The sequence below is a fragment of the Drosophila mojavensis genome, unplaced genomic scaffold (assembly GCF_018153725.1).
Source record: "Drosophila mojavensis isolate 15081-1352.22 unplaced genomic scaffold, ASM1815372v1 contig_136, whole genome shotgun sequence".
Taxonomy (NCBI): domain Eukaryota; kingdom Metazoa; phylum Arthropoda; class Insecta; order Diptera; family Drosophilidae; genus Drosophila; species Drosophila mojavensis.
The window spans coordinates 8,820,515-8,834,664 of NW_025318667.1; the positions used below are offsets into that span (position 1 = coordinate 8,820,515).

Below are 14,150 nucleotides of genomic sequence, written 5' to 3' on the forward strand. Positions count from 1 at the left end.
TTAAAATCGATATATATCGATTTAAATGATATAAACCATATACGGACAACCATAACAGCATGTTAAATTTGCACATCGTTAAAATTTAATTTCATACATTTGCTGGAAACTCTTACTGCTGCATTTTTCTGCTTAATCTGCTTATCGATTTTATCGATAACGCATCACATTCCATACGACACATCTTTCATTGTACGGTATCCATTATTTGAGTCCATCTTCCGCTCATTTCGCATGGTGTTTTTCGCTTGTTGTTGCTTTTTATGATTTATGATGCTTGAAAGATAAATTTCCTAAAGCGCTTGTTAACTGCGGTTGTCAATAGTCGCTCACCAAATGGGCTCTAACTACTGCTGCTCCCCTCCTCCACCTCCTCCTTCCCCTTCGCAGCTGCAGAGCCGCCTCTCTCTTCAGCTGATAATGATGATAGTGTCAATGCTCTGTAGCGGTCTATCTGCCGCTGCTGCTGCTGCTGCCAACTGCCTCCACATGTTGAGCATGTTCTATGTAGTTAATTCCATGGCCCCTCTCGGCCTCTGCTTGGCACATTACGCATACGCTCTGTGGCCGTGGCGCATATCATAAGCCATTTGCAGTGGCATCCACCAATCGCAAAGCCCAAATACCCCAGTCAAAATCCCAATCCCAATCCCAATCCCGAACCCACTCCCAAACCCAATCGCAATCCCAGTCGATAGCCGATAGTCGTGCCTCTTGTATTTGTTGCATCTTTCATCTTGCCGCCTGCGCATAAATCAATACAAATGCAGCCGCAGAGCCAGAAGCGGAGGCAGCAGCGTCGACGTCGCGACGTCGGTGTTGGCGTTGGCATTGCGACAATCGCTACTGCGACGGCGAACTTAGCATTCTTGACGATGCTGCAGCGGCAGATGATGCTAGGCCTCTCGCGTTCTCCTTTCGCCCATTGGCAACAAATTAAATTTGCTGCATCAATGCTTGTGCCACAATCGGTTGCACAATGAGCGCATTGCGGCCTTCAACTTGGCAAATGCACAAATTTGTTAATCAAATTGAAGGGAGACAGAGTGAGAGAAAGAAAGAGAAGGAGAGTGGAAGAGCAGGAGAAAAGTTGGAGGTAAGAGAGACATTAAAACAGAGAGAGATAGAGAGAATTGTAGAGCGAAATAGAGAGAGAGAGAAAGAAAAAAGGATATAGGGGAGATTTGAAGATAGAGAAGGAGGGAAGAAGGGATAAAAAGTGAGAAAGAGACAGAAAAAGTAAGTACAGAGGGAAAAAGTGCCAGTGAAACAGATAGAAAGACGGCTAGAAAAGTAGAACAAAAGAGACAGAGACAAAACAGTCAAATCCAGAGAGAAATAGAGAAAGACAGTAAGAGAAAACAATGAACAGAAGATACGAGAATATAATATGGAGAGAAATATTGCGGATATGGGGAGAAAAAGAGTAAGAGCACTATAGGCAAAGTTGGAGGAAGTTGGTAAAGGGAAGACAGATAGAATGACAGAAAAGGAGGGGAATACAGATAGAAAACTTAGACAGGGAAATATGTCTATAAATAAATGCTCATTCTAGGATTCTGGGAGAATTGCATGACATGGAAAAAAAACCAGAAATGAGAATTGAAAAACAAAGTAAATCTAATGAATCCTTCAAGGAGGGCAGAGATGAAGTCATACCAATTATTATGTCATGTATGCCATAAAATCTGCCAGAAATCTCTAATGTGGTAGAAATGGCTTTCGCTAATAAATCGCCCGTGCCTGGGCGACTCTTTAGTGCACCTGTGCCCCATTTGACCCGACTGGGACACCGTTTAGTGTCTAGAGTGGCACTCTGGCAAGGGCCTCAAGCTGTTTTCTTTAATTTAATTATCACTTTCAACTCGGGCAGATAACGATCGTAGGATTGAAATAAATGTCAACAAGTGCCCAGTTAGGGGTTTTGTCTGGATGGCAGCGCATACTTTTCACACGCACTGTAAGCAGCCGGCAGAAGGTATGAAATGATATCAGCGATCAAAAATCAATTGGAAAACACGATGTGACAGTGCCTAATGGCAGGAAATTCAAATGAATTTCATTAGCAGCAACTCGAAGACGAAAGCAGAAGCAGACGGTATGAATTTCTGTTTCTTCTGTTTCGTTTTTGGAGGAGATTTCATAAATTTTCATTAAACAACAGAAACGAAACAAAACGAAAATCAAATGCGAAAAAAACAAAAAAATTTAATTGCAAAACCGATCGAAATCGAGACAAAATTCAAATAATTAGCTGGAAATTACAGAATTGAGTGAAGATGATGGGATGAGCTGCAGGTGTTGCCAGTGTGTCTATGTGTGTGTTAGAGTTCTTCTCTTGGCACTTTTCATGTTCGCTTTGTGTGGAGCATTCGTGCTACCGTTAGAAACAATAGAAGTGTAGAGAACAAAATGCTCAACGAACTCATCAGCGGCGTCAACGGCTCAGTCGCCGTCGCTTTTGAAAAACATTAATTAAATTAATTAACCAACTCGTGCCAAGAATTTCAAAGCAACAACAACAACAACAGCAGCCACAACTACAACTACAACGGCCATGCACGCCAAAAATAGAAGAGCAGCAAAGAAATGCTTGAAAACGCATAATTAATGCGCTCAGCGCCCAGAACCAGATTAAAAGTGCGACTGCGACTGCGGCTACGTCTGGGGGCCCCCGACTCGGTAGAAGAAGGTCTATAGTCTATATAGTAGATACCCACCCCAAATGGCTATTGCAATGTTGCTGTTGCTGCTGCTGTTGTTGTTGTTACTGGCCAGTCGGCTAATCAGTTAGTTAGTCAGGCATATAGGCGCGCTGTGCACTTGGTAGAGCATTTTTCCGACTCGCACTCGTTGCATATCATAATTCAGCTGTGGATGCCAGGCCAGCGGCTATTCGGCTGATTCGGTAGCATAGATAGAGCATTTCAGTTATTTATGAGCCTGCTGCGGTTCGCAGTTGAAGAAGAAAGCAAAGAGCAACAGCAATAGCAACCGACAGGCTTTCCAACTTGAGAAGAAGCCGCATGCAACAGGTGGCAGCAGCAGCTGAGATTTGTTGTTGTTGTTGTTGCTTTTTCTTCTTCTTCTTTTTGTCAGGCTGCTAAAACTAAACCGAATTTAAAAAGTGGTCTCGGCCCGTTTCCGTAATGCCTCAAACTGGTTGAAAATGCATTAGTTTTTCTTCATTTCATATTGATAGAGTTTACATTGCAAGTTCGTTGCCTAAGTCTTTCGTTTTTGATATGGCTTTAGATTGTGCCAGGCGTCTATCGCTAATTAATATTTGCATTTTTTTTTTTTAATTTCTAGAATTGAAATTCATGGCCCAAGTGTTTCGATTTTCCGCTGAATTTATGGCGTGATAGCCTGATATCAGTTTTCTTTATTTATACACATATAAATACTCTAATTTAGCGTTTTAGTAACTTAAATGCGTTGCCTATGCTTTTCATTTTACGTTGCTCTGATATGGATAGTTTTGTAGATATTTGTCTAAAGAGCTCCCTCTTTTAAATTTACTCATTCGTAGTTCAAGTTCGTTGCCTAACGATTCGTGTTTGAGTTGAATCTCTTTTTGAAACTGTATAATTAATTATGTATTTCCTTATCTATATGTGCTCCTCCATTATGTTGTCTCTTTCTCTGCCCCTAACTTTCTCATTGCTGTTTGCATATTTGTTCTGGGGCCTTCCATCTCTCTCTCTCTCTCTCTCTCTCTCTCTCTCTATGTCTTTTTTAGCATCTCTCTCTCACTCTATTTAATTATGTCTCCCTCTCTCTCTCTCTATCTATCTTTCTCTAACTTTTCTAATCTATATCTATCTATCTTTCCAACTTTCCAAATTTCTCTCTCTCGCTCTCTTACTTTTTCAATCTCTCTGTGTCTGTCTTTTTTCCTTTTCCTTGCTTCTTAATTTCTTTCTCTCTGCTTCTATCACTCCTTTTCTTCCTTCTCACCCTCTCTTTCTATTGATGTTTATCTCTCTCTCTCTCCCTCTCTCTCCCTCTCTTCCTCTCTTACTCAACATCTTTATCACTGCAATTCTCACTATCTTCCTCTTTCTCTCAATCTGTTTCTCACTATATTTTTCACTATAACTCTCACAATCTACCTCTTTCTCTCCCTATCACTATCTCGTCCTCTATCTCTATTTCTATCTCTATAATAAGCAGTGAGCTTATTTTTCTCCCCCTGGCCTGTTCTCCCTATCAAGTTTGTTGCCTAAGTCTTTTGTTCTGGAGCTGCTTCAGAGGCTAACTGCAGCTCATTTGTTATCTCCATCCACCCCATCTCAAAGCACTACTCAAACAAAACACAGCTTGACAATTTTGGCTCTCAACGCAAACATCGATTTCATACATATATTCTTACCCAAATACATTTGTGTATTGAATGCAATATTTTCTAACTGTTATTCTGTGGCGTAAACCTGACCCTGCTCGGTCATCCTTTGTTTCCACCATACGCTCGGTCTGACCAACTTTTAGCGCTCAAGTTCGATGTGAAGCTGTCTACCCGGGGCGCTGAGCGATCAGAGCTCAGCTTCAGATGAACACGTGCCACAGACAGGCAACAAATCAATCGGATGCCGCAGCACAAAGGGCCGCAGCGACGCTGTGTTAACAAACAATCAATCTACAACAACAATAGCAGCAACACCAACACCACCACCACCAACAACAACAGCAACAACAATAATAATAGCAGAGGCCACAAATATTAGAAGTGTGAATTTGATATAAAGTGGCGCTTAATTGCGAGCGATTAATGAGGCAAGAATTTCAACAAACACTGAAAAATCCCCCTGGAGCATCGAGTGTCATGTCCCATGTGTCAAATATCAGATGTCAAATGTCAAAGCAATGGCAAAAGTTTAACGGTGCTTTCAGCAGTTTCGCCGTATCAATCAACAAAAGTTTTCGCCGCCGGCTGAAAGCAACGAACTGCGCGACGTCAAAACGCGGAAGGTCGACACGAAATGCTTTGGGCAAGCGACTAGAAGATACCCTAAAACTAATTATACCTTCTGCTAAATAGTGAACGAAATTACTCAGAGCTTTGTCGGATGTTGAACTTTATTTGCATATGCAAAAGGCCATATACTAAATTATTGACAGATCCTGAGTTAGCTAGGGCTAAAGCATTTTATATTCACTGATGAATATCTGATGAAAAATTGTCAAAGTCTGTTAATATGCACGCAATCGAAATCACAGTTGCTATAGTCAAGTGCATCCCATTTAAGCGAAAAAATTGTAACAAATTTCGTAGTTCTAGCTTATATAGATCCCAAGTTCAGAAAGATCATATTTATAGAAAGATGTTGCTCATGATTTTCATTGCTATTGCCCTTTATATATCTTGTATACGAGAGCCACCATACCAAATTGTATAGCTCTAGCTAATATAGATCCCAAGTTCGGTAAGGTCACATTTATAGAAAGCGCCTTCAAATTCTGATTCCAAATTCGGATATCACATATTGTATTCATTAATTACACCTATGCAAACTACTCTATATACAATATCAGCCATTCCAGGGTATATCGAGTCAAGTGCAATATCCCAATCGAGCTAATAATATATAATAAGCCACACAAATGCTGTTTATGAGTTAAGGGAACCTCAAGTAAGTGGCACAATGTGCGCATATTGAATGACTTCGAACCGAACGCCGCCGATGACTATTGCAATGCCTACGACGATTCCCATTTCGAGTGCGTCTCGTCTCGACTTGAGCTTCGCGAACTAATTTTGATACGCGTCGCGTGACACAATTTCCAAGTGTGCAAGACGAGCGGCTGGGAGGAGTGGGGCTCGGCAGCCATGGCCGGCCGTCCAGGGGCAGCCAAAGGGGCACAGGAAGTGCTCAGACTTGGTGCGGCTTTTGACTGAACATTAAATGGTAAAAAAAAGCTCATAATTAATATGGAGAACGTTGACAGTTGTCGTAAATGGTGAACCAACTTCCGATCGACAGCTCAACGCAAATTTGGCAGAACTCCCTGGACGTGGCCAGTGCGCGAGGAGGCGGAGGCGACGAGGGCTGCCAGAAGACTCTGCTGCAGGTGCCTGACGGCTTGAAAATTGTTGATGCGCATGGCAAGTGCCACCTGTGGCGGGGCATAACAAACAAATCAACCAGAGAAGCAACAAAAAGGGAGAGGGATAGTGACGCTGTGTGTGTGAGTGAGAAAGAGAGTGTGTGTTCAAGGGAAATGAAGAAGCAAACGAATAAATAAAGCAACGTCAATGCAGCAAAGCAGTCAATTTGAATACCCTAACAAATTTTGTGTTTCTCATGAACTTAAACCTGACAACTTATATAAGTTTAGTTTGTTTGGTACTTCTCGTTATCTAATAATATTAGATAATTTTATGATTATATATCATGACAGAAGTAATAGTCATCTGTTCTGTGTGAGTCTATGTTTATTCACTCAACCTCAATATAAATCTCTCTGTCTTTCTTCCATATTCTTTCTTTCTCTTTGTCTTAGAATTTCTCCCACTCTCTCTCTCATTCTCTCTCTCTTTCTTTCTCTCTCTCTCTTTCTCTCTCTCTCTCTCTCTCTCTCTCTCTCTCTCTCTCTCTCTCTCTCTCTCTCACTCTCTTTATCTATATATTCTATCTCTATCATTTAAATTTTCACTAAATTTCTTCTAAAATTTCTCTTCTCTCTATCATTCTCGTTCTACATTTCTCCCACTCTCGCTCTCATTCTCTCTTTGTGCCTCTCCTACTTTCTACTCCTACTACTACTTTTCTTCCATTCCGTACATCTCTTTACCTTTCGCTCCATCCTCCAACTCTTCCTCTTGTTTCACTCAATCGCTAGATTTTACAGTTTCTTAACATTGTGACATTACAGAAACCTGTTAAAGTTAATGCTCATGCTTAACATAACATTCTCGTATTAGTCGTAATAAATATAATCAATAGCGGCTCAACAACTTTCAAATCAACATCGCTCGCAACATTTTGAAGAAATGTTCAAGCGTTACCAACTTGTTATCAAAGTCAAATTACCCCGCAAAGCTCAGCCCAACACTTAACTGAAAAATGAAAAAAGAATTTTTTCAACAAGAGAGAGACGAAAATAAATAAAATGTCGTTGGAAGGAAATCCCATTAATGACAAAATCGATAAATTAATTTGTTTTCATCGACAAAATGCATAAATAAATGTAAATAAACAAATCACACACACATGCACAGACAACAGACGTACACATACACAAAGTGCCGTTAAGTAAAATATTATCTTGTAGTTTTTTGTTTCTTGTTGTTGTTTGTATCATTGTTGTTGCTGCTGCTGTTGTTGTTGCTGCTGTTGCTGCTGTTGGTGCTGCTGTCGGATTTAGAAATATGAAATTAATTAAGCTCCATTCCAATTCCCAGACAGAATCAATAACTTAATAAATTGCTTAATAAAATGCGCGCACAAACGCAGCGGGTGGTGTTCGATGATGCTCGCTGGTGCTTCATAATTTTTCATTGTAGCTTCGCTCACTTCGTCAATGAAGCTCTGTTGACACTTTGATAAAAAAATGTTAACTATTACAAATCAGTAGAGAAAAATGCCCTCAAGCCTTCTGAAGGCAACTATGTTCGTATGAATGCAAAATTAGTAGACTTTATGTTACTGAGTCTTGGATATCTAGACAATCCTAAGGAGAATCGTTATCTTGGGGCTGTGAATAATATAAATAATAGGTAATAAAAGATACATATATAAAATCCACATGAGGTATTGTAAGAATTTTAGCTCGTTTTGTGTATGTTTTACAAAAATATTTGTTATTTTTTGTAAAGCTATAGTTTCTAGTTTTTCCCTTTAAAAATATTTATTATATTTTTTATTCTCATAAAATACATTGTCTATGATCTTCGAAAACTTTTTCGATACCTTATTTATCTACTAAATCTTTGCTCAGCATCATCTGTGATCCACATCCTCTTCAGTTGCATAGGCAATAAGAAGTTTCGCAATACTTTTTGAACGCACCTCGCATAAGTAAGTTTTATATAGTAGCTCTTCACATATGCATGGCACAAAAGAGCAGAAAATTGAGCATTTGTGCTTCGCAAGTGCAGATTAAACGACTTTGCTTTGCAATTAAAACATTAGCTAGAGAACAGTCTTAGCGCAGCTCTAGAACATTCTTCAGTTTCCTCTTCCTGGCTTTACACAACTATATATAATTAACATAGTTGACATAGTTTCCATATAAACTCGCATGAAAAATTGCATTCCAATATTTCAGCTGGATTTTGATATACAATATTACTATCAACATCGTTAGATCAGATATTTAGCTAACATTTAATTTGAATTTAATTTCATAGATTTCTAATTACAATTCGTAACTCTTTGAAGGCCGACAAGTCGCTACCATTTCCAACACGTGCTCAGACATTTGTTTGCATTTCACATGGCACTAACTGCAGCATTTATCAAGTGCTTTGTTTTGACTCTCGCAGCTTGTTATCAACGGCGGCAACTGTAAATGGCATTAATGCAGCAGCAGCAGCAGCAATAGCAGCCCGCAATGTGACAAGCGGATTATGCAATCATATATTTAGATAGATGCTAGAGATAGAGCATCAATTGGATGCTGCTGATGCTGCTGCTGCTGCTGCTGCTGCTGCTTGCAGCCCGGAAAAGTCAATCTGAGAGAACTTCGGGGAGCAACAGCAGCTGAGCAAATGAAACCGGGGTCCAACAATTTGCCACATTGATATTTAAATATGCCGTTGCATTAATCATGAAATTACTCCAACAAAACAGTGCAGCTCGCAGTGCATTTAAATGCATATTAATGCAGCAAACGAGGTATCTGCCCATAGATTAGTCGCCGCGTCAATACCCTAGGTTTCATAAGAAAAGATTTCCAAACCAAATTTTCGATCAAGAATACAAACAAATTTGAGATGTATAATAGAAAAATATTTTTTTTTTTTTTTAAATATTTCGAATTTTTATAGGGCATAAGTAGGCAGGTATAAGTAGGCAGGCAAGCCTATAAAAATAAATTTTATAATAGTATAGATCAATTTAGATGTAGATAATCTCATTTATACAGACATCAAGCTAGTCCGCCTTTCAGCCTGAAGTCTCACAAGTTGACGAAGAAGCTCAATATACCCCTTTATGGGCAAAGGAACCACGGCTACTGCTGCTGGTGTTGTCTGTATGTATTCGCAATAGCTGACCATGTCGTGTCATGTCATGTCGTGTCCGCTCTTGACACTCATTAGCCGGACTCACAGCAGTGGCCGATTCGTATGCAGAGACAACATCTCAATGGTGCATTGGACTACATTCAATCAGAATGAGTCGTATTCCAGCTGTTGACTGCCGATCAGTCGAACAGCACGCCTCGGCCCGCCCCTCGCCATGAGACCACCCTCTATTGCAGCAGCAGCAGCAGCAGCTCCAGCTAGATCGTTTAATTGAAATAATTTTCTATAATTAAACAATTAAATCAACAAATCAGCAAAATCAACGCCTGAGCTCTGTGAGTAATGGCATTTTGGCATCTCGCACACAGTTGAATCAACATTCGACCAAGTCACGAACCAATGACTCAAATATCACACATTGCACGAAATACATACATCTGATTTGCAATTTAGACTACGATGCGTACTCGTTCTTCAAATAGGAATTACCTATCCTCTGAAATAATTGGCTAAAATTGTAAATTTACCCAGTTCGCATTGTGTGCAATGAAAGCAAATGCTTTTATTAGTTAGGCAGCTTTGGAACTACTGTATTCCGGAAACGTAAAGTGTCGAAATTGATACGAGTTTCCAAATTTTCTTTGAATGGAAAAACTTGTCACATTTTTGTAAACAAGCAAACCTATAATTGTGCTTTATAGAACTCGAACTGTTTTACACTGGGATGTGATTGAGCTAGAGGTATGTTATATCTATATTATATAATTATACTGTTATACAGTTATTATACTGTAAAACTGTTATATTGCTCTACCTATTATGCTGTAAAACTGTTATACTGTTTGGCTTTTACGGCGTAAAACTGTTATACTGCAAATTTCTGTACTACAAAACTGGTATACTTTACTATAAATTTGTTATACTGCAAATACTGTTATACAATAAAACTGTTATACTGCTATACTACAGCTGTCATACTGCAAGATGGTTACACAAAAGTCTTTTGTTGAGCTTTTAAAGCTACCAACTTGATTAGTTTGTTGTCAAAATCATGGAGAATTTCAGATTTATTTATCATCAAGCTGACATTTTACATAGCATCTAGTTTCATTTCAAAATTTTTGTGTAGTTATATACGTTAATGAAAATAAAAAAAAAAAAAAAAAAAAAGGAAACCAATATTTGTTCATCGTTCATCAACGTATATAGTTCAGAAATATATATAGTAGTTTATATACATAGATATATAGTTATATATCTGTATGTGTATTTATGTTCATATATATGCATTATTTTGGTCAAAATTCATTGTTTGTAACATGTTGGGATTGCGGCTGAAGCTGCATATGTTATTACTACTGCAGTTGAATTTGCGCAGCGTTGGCTCCATATCAACGGATACACCCTCTGAGCCGGAAATGCCAGAGCGTTGTAAATATCTGCAGAGTTCCAATGAGGTAATGTTTCAGAAGTGCAAAGGAAAATTCCCGCTGGTGGCTTACACGAAATTCCGTGATACATTCATGAAGCAAACGGATCGCATGGCACTCTTTATGCCGGAATCATTGGATCATATTCTGGTGTCCTTGAAGGACTCCCAGTTGCATTACTGCTACAGCATCCAAGTGCTCGAGGTTAATGAGTACTTATGCTTCGACGAGTTCGGCGGCAAGCGCACTATCAAGCTACGATCGGCCCGAATGTATTGCTTTCCATTTCACATCCAGCTCACAGATGACCTGATGCATGAGTGTATACTGGAGCGTGATGGTGTCACCGAATCAGTGCTGGAGGCAAATACATTGCGAACGAAGCGCGGCATCATTCACTATACATTCGATAATGATTCAGCCGTTCGCTATTTAATGTCAAAGCGAAATGTCATGATCCAAATGTTAGTCGTGTTGGCAATGTTGTCCTATTTTTAAATATAGCGTAAGCCGGAGAGGTCGAAGAAGACAAGATGGTTGAGCAATAATAATTGGGCATCAGAATCAGGCACAAGTAAATGAGTAGCCGAGCTTTCCACAAAGAAATGTCAAATATAAGATACTACGAGCTACACAGCGAGGACAACATCGAATTTTAAAACACTGATTAACATTATTGTAAATAACGAAAAATAGGCCAAGCAATCGGTAACTGGTGAATAAAATTGAACGAGCTGTTAACAGCTAGTGTTAAAAATTTTTTAGTTTTTGTCTATGTCGAGAAATCTGTAAACGAAAACTTTGGGCAGCGGGTAACTAGTGAAAAGCTAAAGAGTGACAACCGGCCGAAAGTAACGAGTGTTAAAAAAATGTAACGAATAAATTTCAGCGAGTAGATAGGGCATAGAACAGTAACATTTCGCATGCAGCATTAATAATGAGAAAATGTAACGAGTAAATTTTAGCTCTCGCTCTAGTTCTAGGAACGAGTGAATCGCAAAGAGAAGCGTGACAAATAGTAGCTAGAAAAAAAAAGTAGCGAATAAGAAAATAGTTACAATTGCAACGAGTTACAAAAAGACAAACCTGCTGCCAGCTGCCACATGCCACTTGCCATTTGCCATTTGCCATTTGCAAAATTTCCAACGATGCACTCAGCTGGTATCTAAAATCTCGCTCTCTGTTGCCCCAAACGTCGAAGCCTTTACCAATTAAGGGTCGTAAATATTTATACGCATCTACCCATATTCCGGGCCATTGTGTGAGGCCAGGCCATTAAGATTGATCGGGCTCAACCGCAGAGTTGAAACAAAGCGTAAAGGGAGCTAAGCGGAAGCCGCAACGAGTTCGTTCGAGTCGGAACAACTTACATGGAATCCAAGCGAATATCTTTCGGTTCTGTGCAATTTTCTTCCGTTGTCGCTTAATATTAATATCAATATTATCCATGCATGCCAAGTATTTATTTAGTGAGCATTAAGAGCCATTTCATGGCATCCATTTTTGGGCTACGTGCTCAATATCAACGGCTTCACATCGGGCACGCCTCCACCCTCAGTGAAGACAATGCACAGAAATCGCCTTTAGTGGAGCTCACTCACATCACGTTGCATTTGGGAAGTCGGTCACCTGCGTCTGGCGTGCGTATCATTTCCATCTATTCACACACAGATGCACATATAGCATAGTCTACATACATATACATACTGTAGCTCCAATTTCCAATTTCAATTTCCATGCCCCATTCAGGCGATTAGCGGTTCGATGCAAGGAAAAGCCTTGGCGCGTGCATTGCCCTGGGGTGAACAGCGGTACGGGGGCAGGGTTAGCAGGATTCGACGGAACACCAAATTTGAATGCGATCGCCGAGAGTTGTTGACACATCGCGCTTGGCCACAATTTGCATGTAGCAAGTCCGCAAATGCCGTTGCGTGGCCTCCTCGCACAGTGCTCCACATGGCAGCGTGTCGCGATTTAAGTATTTAGTAATCTCTTTTTAACTGCTAGTTAAATTTGACAGCGGAAGATATCAGTGTGGCACTCTGTGAAATGCCGGCTGCATTGCTTTTATTACCATCGAGGCGTTGTCAGCGGCTTGTTAACTTTGACACGAGCACAACTGGTTATCCACTTGGAATGCCGATAAGACAACCATACTTAACTGATAGTGACATCAAGCCGTTGACAAGTAGTTTAATATAAATTCTGTGTCGCAATCGATTACCATTAAAAGAAGCAATTCAAGACTTGAATGCAAAAGTAAAAACTTTTCAATTTTAAATAAAATTTGGGAGAGATATTGTTTGATGTGTGCACATTTTGAATTTCTGAAAGTTAATGTGAAGTGTTTGTTGAATCACAGCAAGAGTAGATATACTATTGAATTTACTTTCTAAATGAACTGTGTGTTTTGAGTGCAACAGAGTTTATTCTGGCATAAAACTCTTGACAAGCAGTCATATATATTTTTTTTCGTAACACTAAATTATCGCTTAGAGATATCGAAGTCTGTGGGTTAATTTTGACAGAATGGGTAGAAGATATCTATGGGAATCTTTGATTGAAATCTAGCTAGTCAACATTAAGGAGCATCGACAAGGCACAACTTTAACTGCTGTATGGGAATACTCTTGTATGGGAATTTAGTGGAGTTAGTTTCTCTGTAATAATTTGGTATTGCTGAAATGGACAACTTTACAAGAAAACTTTACCAGATTTTTAGCAAAAGCTAAAGCGCAACCACATTTAACTAGCAGATGCATCTGATGATTTGACATCAACTGGTTGACAAGCACTTGCCATGCAAATGGACATTGAGCCACTGTGCCTATTGTCAAAGACAATGCAAACAGCATCCACAATTGAGCAAGCCACGACGAAATGTTTTCTTCAGTTGCGTTTTTTTTTTCGTCTAGATCTGCTTATTTGCATGTCCAGTGCTCAGTTGTTGTTGTTGTTGTTGCAGATGCTGGTGTTGTTGTTGGTGGGTTCGGTGGTGTTGTAGCTGTGGGCGCATTTCAATTTCGAACGCTTTTCAATTTCAATTTTTGCCGCCCGCTGTCAATTGTTTGTCACGTGTACGCCGCAATCGTTCGCTATCCGGCGTAACTGGCACACTCGAGTTCAATCGAATGCCACACACAGCAGGTGATGCTGCCTCTGCCGCTGCCTCTGCCGCCGTATCATTTGGCCAGTTGGTCAGGTAATTGCGCAAATGCGCAATGCAAACGAATTGCCAAAGCCATTTGCATAAATTTCACTTGCATGGAGAAGGCCGCACAGGGAACACTCCACACTTAACACTCCAGAGTCGGTCACTCGATTGTGATTGCGTAATGCCTGCCGCCACTTGCCACTTGCTACTCGCTACTTGCCACTTGCTACCTGCCATTTGCCACTTGCAGCATCAACTGCTGGCTTGGCTTAGCCGTCATAAACATAAACAATGATTAGGCGGCAGATGATGCTCCTCCTGCTGCTGCTGCTGCTGCTGCTGCTGTTTGATGGCCCATTAAAACGGTTTCCAGGCT

General features: G+C 40.0%; 1 protein-coding gene and 1 long non-coding RNA gene across 7 annotated transcripts in view; one reads left to right on the top strand and one right to left on the bottom strand.

Moving 5' to 3' along the window:
- LOC26528598 overlaps positions 1-13,014 on the bottom strand; it is a 43,097-nt gene extending 30,083 nt beyond the window's left edge. The window contains exons 1-2 of one of the 6 annotated variants that reach the window (XR_001449001.3): positions 12,695-13,013; positions 11,707-12,620 (exon numbers count right to left, since the gene is read on the bottom strand). This is a non-coding gene — a long non-coding RNA (uncharacterized LOC26528598). Of the gene's footprint in view, positions 1-11,706 lie in introns of all 6 variants that reach the window. The other 5 variants (XR_001449002.3, XR_004364552.2, XR_006356965.1 and 2 more) reach the window with 5 other exon arrangements.
- Positions 10,337-11,377, top strand: LOC6585018. Its single transcript, XM_002010622.4, has one exon. The coding sequence runs from the start codon at positions 10,453-10,455 to the stop codon at positions 11,116-11,118; it is 666 nt and encodes a 221-aa protein (XP_002010658.2). The 5' UTR covers positions 10,337-10,452; the 3' UTR covers positions 11,119-11,377.
- Positions 13,015-14,150: the final 1,136 nt, after the last annotated feature.

Bases quoted from the DNA above. Each gene is read 5' to 3' on its own strand.
- LOC6585018 (XM_002010622.4), top strand. From the start codon at position 10,453: ATGTGTATTTATGTTCATATATATGCATTATTTTGGTCAAAATTCATT.